We start from the raw sequence: 8,015 nt of genomic DNA, 5'->3' as shown, positions 1-8,015 counted from the left end.
AAGAGTTACATCCTAGTAGCAAAAAAATAGCTCCAAGGAAAATCACCCACACACATACACTTTCCAGTGAGAACATCCTCCACACACCCCCCAACACACACACTTTCCAATGAGAACATCCAATTAGACCCAGTTCTCCAACCTGTAAAAAAGTCAAGGAAGCCATGTCCAGTACAGGTAAGAGCCTAGATCTTTGAAGCCAGAAAAGTCCTGGATTCATACTTGGCTTCTACCATGTACTAGCCATGTGACCTTAGAAAAAGTATACCTCCCTAAGCCTCAATTTTCTCATCTTATCACTGATAATACCTACTCTAAAATAACACTGAAACTACTTACAACAAAGGAACTGCTCCACAAGATTAGTTTCTTTCAAATGAACTGGGACTTCATGAGGCAGTCCTGTACAGATTTACAAGGGGGCTAAAACAAGCTTCGCCCTTCTTTCTCCATGAACTCACAAGAGTCATGTTCTTCAGTGACTTCAGGGAATGATAAACTAACTTAGCACTTAACTTTCCCAAAGACCTCATCCACTATTTTATATTGAGAAAGTAGTATTTAAATAAAGTACCTTGAAGGACAAAGATCTCTGAGTTGTTTGGAAATTATTCCAGACTGAAAACATTCTTCTACAAACCGCTCCAGCACAGAGTACGAATGTGGGACATCCAGATTAATGTCTGGAATTTCGTTGTAAATTCTCTCATAACCCTACAACAATGAAATTACACACAGAATTGTTAGCCAATATAAAATATATGTCATAAAACACAATCGATCCATCACTATGTCATCAATCTATATTTAAGGCCAAATGTTCAAGTGGTTAAACTGAAGTCTGATTTGAATAGTAAGAAGCACAGAAAGTAGATTTGTTACAGTGTTTTACAACTGCTCTCTTTTATTAGAGTCAGGAAATAACAGACACTGGCAAGGTTGAGGAGAAAAGAGAAGGTTTATATGCTGTTGGTGGGAATGCAAATTAGTTCAGCCCCCGTAGAAAGTGGTTTGGAGATTTCTCAAAGAACTCAAAATAGAATTACCATTCAACCCAACAATCCCATTACTGGGTGTATATCCAAAGGAAAATAAATCATTCTACCAAAATGACACCTGCATTTGTATATTTATCGGGTACTATTCACAAGAGCAAAGACATGGAATCAACCCAAGTGCCCATCAATGGTGGATTAGACAAAGAAAATGTGGTACATATACGTCCATGGAATGCTACATAGCCATAAAAAAGAACAAAATCATGTCCTCTGCAGCAACGTAGATGCAGCTGGAGGCCATTATCCTAAGAAAATTATCACAAACATAAAACCAAATAATGCATGTTCTCACTTGTAAGTGGGAGCTAAACATTGGGTACACACAGACATGAAGATAGGAACAATAAACACTGGGAATTTCAAAAGTAGGGAGGTGGGAAAGAGGACAAGAGTTGAAAAACTACCTATCAGGTACTGTATTTACTACCTTAGGGACAAGATCATTAATTAGAAGCCCAAACCTCAGCATCACTCAATATACCCATCTAACAAACCTGTACATGTACCCCTCTGATATCTAAAATTTAAAATATAAATTTAAAAAATAAGTAAAATTGGTTACATAGCTAAAAAAATTTTTTTAAATACTGTTCTCTTAAAAGAGCTGTAGGCAGACACCAGACATTGGGCAAACTCCTTTCCCATCTACTTCTCTATATACACTTAGTACGTTCTTTTAAAAAATACAGGCCAAACACAAACCTCACAAACATTTAAAACAAGAATCATAAAATTTTAAATAGGAAAAAAGTACTTTATAATTTGTTAAAAGTTAAAGGTTCATGTTTCTCGCTAGATATAAAATAGAAATTGTCACATCTTAGAAACCGAACCCTTGAGGTAGAATACATAATCACATCTGTCAAAGTAGGTTAAAAAAAACAAAAACAAAAAACCCACTGCAGTGTTACTTTCCAAGAAATGGTTGCAAAAGGTTCAAACCTCAAACATTACCATTAAGAAAAAAACATATAGGCATAATAACACTAAACATACCTAAAGAAAAGTCACTGACAATTCATAATCTGTATTCAATCATATATTTAAGGCATAATCCTAAAAGTTGTTCAAAAATAATGTTATACTTACTCTTTTCATTTGGTCTACAGTAATGGTAGAAGACTTCCAAAGGGACTTTAATAAATCCAAAATCATCTTAAATGTACTTTCTCCAGTTGACTCTAAAACCATTATAACAGCCTAAAAATTGAATCAATGAGTGAATTTTTGGTTAATTTATATATGAAACCGCTCCTAAATGTATCAGATGCCTTTTGTAATAGTAAAAATTTAAAAACCACTTCCTCCTTTGATATTAAAAAAAGGATGTACATTATTTAAAAAGCATAAGTCACTATGGTACAAAAAGGAACACTTAATAATTCTCTTTGACATGGCAAGGTAATCTTACTTCATATACAAGCTCATGGTGAAAATGAGGTACTTCCAGTTCCTTAAGGCAATGTTCAGCTTCAGATATGTCTCCAGAGAGTAAATATTCTTTCAGCAGCATATCAATCTATTAGATTTAAAAGTTGAGATGTGTTAGAATTCCTAACTTTTAAAATATCGTGCTTGCCTACAGGATTATTTGCCCTCATTCCAATATAATGAAATAATGGGTAACAGCTAGTAACATATAGACTGGACATGGTACTATTATCACAGAATTTTTAAATGGTTCATAATTATGACTCAAATGCAATGCTTCAGTGTGTCTGAATCACTGAGATCTACGAGTAGGTTTATAATGGACGTGTCCTGGGTTGTGACCATAATGCTTTAGTGTGCCACTAAAAATAAGGGATTTTAAATACCACTAGAGGGCACTAACAAAGTTTCAACATAAAGTGGCATAAATATTTCACTTCTATCAAGATGCTCTTAATAGTGCACTGAGAGCCAAAAAATGAGAGATGATAATGGGGTATTACTAGACAGGGCAAAGATTTCCACACAGTTTCTCTTTTCTCTACAACTGAGAATTTGAAACTCATTATCTAAAATGTTCAATAATTCAGTTTCCAGCTGTAAAGAAACAAGTCTTGATTTTCCTGCTCAAACTTGAACATCTCAAAAAAGTGGGAGAACTTTTTCAGCACAAGAGCTTCAGCTAGGAATATTTTTGCCTATATGTTCTTTGTTAAAATCCTCTTTGTATTTGGTGGGCACATATCTAGTTGTCTGAATGTTGAATGCTGGCTGACTGAATTTAAAAAAATCGTATTTAAGTATCCTTCCAACTTTTATAATGTATTTTCATAAAAGGTAAAGTAAAATTTAATTGCTGTCATGCTTTAGAATGTAATATTTACATGTAAGTAAATATGTATTTAAATATTTACATGTAAGTAAATATTTAAAGCACAGCATTTGAATATATTTACTTTATAATTACAAACTAATACATAATCATGCATCGTTTAATAGGGATACATTCTGAAAAGTGTGTTACATGACTGTCATGGTGCAAACATCATACAGTATACTCACAGAAACCTAGATGGTATAGCCTACTACACACCAGGGCTATATGATATAGCCTATTGCTCCTAGGCTACAAATCTGTACAGCAGGTCAGTATATTGAATGATATAGGCAATTGGAACACAATGGTATTTGTGTATCTAAACATAGAAAAGGTACAGTAAAAATACAGTATAAATGATTTTTAAAATGATACACCTGTATAGAGCACTCAATATGAATAGAGCTTTCAGGATGGAAGTTACTCTGGGTGATTCAATGAGTGAGTAGTTAGTGAATGTAAAGGCCTAAGACATTACCCATACACTGCTATGCACTTTATAAACACTGTATACTTAGGCTACACTAAATTTATGAAAAAACAAAGTAACTGTGCTACAACATTACAACTGTCTCTATATCACTGAAGGATAGGAATTTTTCAGCTCCATTAGAACCTTGTGGGACCACCACCATCCCATGCAGTTCATCACTGACCAAAACATCATTATGTGGCACATGACTGTACTTGTTATTCAAATCATATTACTTATTTTTAACATTTGTTACATAACTTTAAAAGTATTAAAAATATACCCCATCAAATTCCATGCACTTCTGAGAATAAATTACAAATACATTTATACATTTCTAAAAGTCTTCTTTGATCCAACCCTTCCATGTAAGCGAATATCCAAATAATGTCAACCTCAAACTCATATACTGGTAGTTTTATTTCCTTTTTTATCTTGTCAATTTTCTTTATTGAGAGAGAATTCATACACCATAAAACATCTTGTCCAGTTTCCAAAAATATTAATTTTGGAGAGTATTACCATCTTAACAATATTAAATATCCTAATCCATAACCATGGGATATCATTCTATTTATTTAGGTCTTCTTTAATTTCTTTCAACAAGTTTTACAGTTTTCAGTGTACAAGACTTGCATTTCTCTTGTTAAATTTATTCCTAAGTATTTTATTTTTGATGCTATCATAAATGCAATAATTTCATTTCAGATCATTCATTCCTACTGTATATAGAATTGAATTTTGTGTACTAATCTTCTATCTTGCAACCTTTCTGAACTCATTTTTTAGTTAATAGTTTGGTTTCAGTCTTGGGGAGTTAAAAAAATGTGGATTCATTCAAATTTTCTGAATACAGATCATGTTACCTGGGAATACAACTAGTTTTTATCTCCTCCTTTCCAATCTGGATGCCTTTTATCTTTCCTGCCTAACTGCCCTGGCATCTTTACTATTTTTATACCTCAATTTTTCTAATAATTATTTAATTTTTAAAAACAGATACTACAATCACATTACAAACACTGACTCATCTCTTTTAACGTATATAAAAGCAAAAATGGTCAAGGGCTCTAACTACATTTTGAACTCCTTAACACTTACGCTAGATACACATACATACACACACCCCTCATTAAAAGATTTACTAAAAATCAAAATTACAGTTACATGAAAAGATTATACTCAAAAATCAGAAGCACATGAACTACAAATCTTCTAGTTGCATGCCTTTTCTTAAAGAGATCTGCAGATAAGGAGTTTTTTTTGTTTTTTGGTTTCTTGTTACAGAATACCACAATATAGGCAGAAAAAAAAAATCCACAGGGAATAAATCTGGCATTTTAATGCAATAAATCGCTTTTTTTTTTTTTTTCTGAGACACAATCTTGTTCTGTCACCCATGCTGGAGTACAGTGGCGTGATCTTGGCTCACTGCAACCTCCGCCTCCTGCGTTCAAGCAATACTGGTGCCTCGGCCTCCTGAGTAGCTGGGATTACAGGTGCGCACCACCATGCCTGACTAATTATTATGTATTTTTAGTAGAAATGGGGTTTCACCATGTTGACAAGGCTGGTCTCGAACTCCTGGCCTCAAGCAATCCACCCGCCTCAGCCTCTCAAAGTACTGGGATTACTATCAATTTTCTTTTAAAACATGCATATGGGTAGTGAACGTCCTCACAAAAATCTAACACTCTGATCTACTCTAGCGCTCATAATTCCTAACTCATTATTTAAGACTATCTAGTTTTAATTTACTTATATAAAAGCATATTTATTGAATAGCTAAAAGACAGAAAATCTCATTTCAACAGCATTTGAAAATTATTAATAATATGAGAGAAAGATTTCAGGCATTCCTTTGAAGTTCATAGATGGCTTGCTTATAATTATTCATGAAAGCCCTTTTAACAGACTCATTTTTTATCATATAATTTATAATAAAAGCTCATAAAGTCAAATATAAAAGAATTATTTCATTTTCCAATTACAGCTGTAAGACCGAACTTAATTTTTGTCCATAAAAATAACAGCTAGTAGCCACAATTTATTTCACTCAGAGGAATACATATAAATTAAGTTAAAAACAATACCCAATCATTACCTCTTTAACAAGGTGATTGACAGATTGCTGCCCACCTCCAGAGCCCCACACACTATCTTTACGCTTTCCACCTTTAGACATGCTCAGAAGCACAGTAGCCTTATCCAGAGCAGCTCTACAGAGAAAGAAAAAAAATTTAAGTTTGGTAGCTGGACATACCTAAAGTTTACCAAATTATGGATAAAGCTTACAAAATCCTATATGCCCTAAATCTTTCACAAAACATAAAAGCAAAATAAAATTCAAAACACTTTTTCAAAACAAAAAGGAGCAAAAAAAAGTTGATCCTCATGTTAATATTCTCATGCTTTATTTCATTTCTCCTTCAAGAAAAATCAAAACACATTACAAAATAACTGATCTACACTGAGAAGAAACACTTCATATATAATTAACTTTCACCTAGATCCATGTCTTCCTACCCAGGAAGACCATTTCACTATGATGTGAAGTAGCCCTAGAAAATTAAGTTAATATACAGACCTAAGGAAAACTAAGACATGGCTGAGTCCAAGTCTCCAAGAAGTCAAGAAAAATCATATAGCATAACTCCCAAATGTCACATTTAGTTATTCCAAATATCATATTAATTATACTAAATCACAAGAGTGAAAAAGACATTTTCTGACTAAAATTCCTACAGTAGATAAATACAAAATAAAACTATAAATGAGGCCTCTCTTGTTAATGTTATCCATCTTATTAGAATATTAAACTACTACAGAATGCTAGAACCTGAAAACAGAACTTAAAAGATCTGTCCAATGGCTTTGTTTCATAAAGAAACTGAGGCCCAAAGAAGAGTGGCTTGACATGAAGGTAATTAATGATTTAGCTAAACTCCAGAACTTTTGCATTATAGTACTGTCCTCTTCCTGGTATGTCACGTCAACATTCTCTCCATTTTAACAGTGGAGAATATAGAGAAGTGACAAACAGATGTACAGAGTGTTTGATTAATGCCAAGTGTCATTTCAATATGATCCTGTAGAATTTTCCCCTATTTTGAAATTCTAAGTAGGAAAAGTGATTTACTTACCTAGCCTGCACACAATCTACAGTTCCTTTGTAACTATCAATATAGGTATTACATAAAATTCCATCTCCAACAGCTCTAGCAATAAACTGGCCCACCAACTGTAATAAGGGAAAAAAAAAAAAAGAGCTATATAAAAAAATCTTAAATAACTTTTATAGGACACAATTTCTAAATACATAAATGATGATGATTGGCTGAAGTACACAGTCAGTACCTGAAAGATGCTGGAAGTTTTTATTAAAAAAAAGCCTATGTAGTACCTGTTATGCCTGGCATACACTCCCACATCTTAACCTTCAAGTTAAGTGCCAGAGTGGGGGGCCACCTCTGTTGTGCTCACTAATGAATTCCTAACACCTTGCACACTGCCTGAATACATAGTACATGATTTTTTTTTTTTTTTTTTTTTGAGACAGAGTCTCGCTCTGTCACCCAGGCTGGAGTGCAGTGGCGTGATCTCAGCTCACTGCAAACTCCACCTCCCGGGTTCAAGTAATTCTTCGGCCTCAGCCTCCCAAGTGGCTGGGACTACAGGCGCACGCCACCATGCCTGGCTAATTTTTACATTTCTAGTAGAGACGGGGTGTCACCATCTTGGCCAGGCTGGTCTCAAACTCCTGACCTCGTGATTCGCCTGCCTCAGCCTCGCAAAGTGCTGGGGTTAAATGAATGATTTAAGGTCAAGTGAAGTCTTCTTTAAAAAAAAAAAAAAAAAGAGGAGGCCGGGCGCGGTGGCTGAAGCCTGTAATCCCAGCACTTTGGGAGGCCGAGATGGGCGGATCACAAGGTCAGGAGATGGAGACCATCCTGGCTAACACGGTGAAACCCCGTCTCTACTAAAAAATACAAAAAACTAGCCGGGCAAGGTGGCGGGCGCCTGTAGTCCCAGCTACTCGGGAGGCTCAGGCAGGAGAATGGCCTAAACCCGGGAGGCGGAGCTTGCAGTGAGCTGAGATCCGGCCACTGCACCCCAGCCTGGGCGACAGAGCAAGACTCTGTCTCAAAAAAAAAAAAAAAAAAAAAAAAAAAAAAAA

General features: G+C 34.8%; 1 protein-coding gene across 4 annotated transcripts in view; it reads right to left on the bottom strand.

Moving 5' to 3' along the window:
* Positions 1 to 8,015, bottom strand: part of PDCD4 (programmed cell death 4) — a 29,204-nt gene that overhangs the window by 3,340 nt on the left and 17,849 nt on the right. For all 4 annotated transcript variants that reach the window (XM_025397751.1, XM_025397749.1, XM_025397752.1 and 1 more), the window contains 5 exons: positions 6,982 to 7,079; positions 5,943 to 6,057; positions 2,470 to 2,577; positions 2,148 to 2,258; positions 575 to 714 (listed from right to left, as the gene is read on the bottom strand). In XM_025397751.1, coding sequence (XP_025253536.1) covers positions 575 to 714; positions 2,148 to 2,258; positions 2,470 to 2,577; positions 5,943 to 6,057; positions 6,982 to 7,079 — 572 coding nt within the window. The remainder of the gene's footprint in view (positions 1 to 574; positions 715 to 2,147; positions 2,259 to 2,469; positions 2,578 to 5,942; positions 6,058 to 6,981; positions 7,080 to 8,015) is intronic.

Source organism: Theropithecus gelada, chromosome 9 (genome assembly GCF_003255815.1).
Source record: "Theropithecus gelada isolate Dixy chromosome 9, Tgel_1.0, whole genome shotgun sequence".
NCBI lineage: Eukaryota > Metazoa > Chordata > Mammalia > Primates > Cercopithecidae > Theropithecus > Theropithecus gelada.
This window is presented reverse-complemented; position numbering and strand designations above follow the sequence as displayed.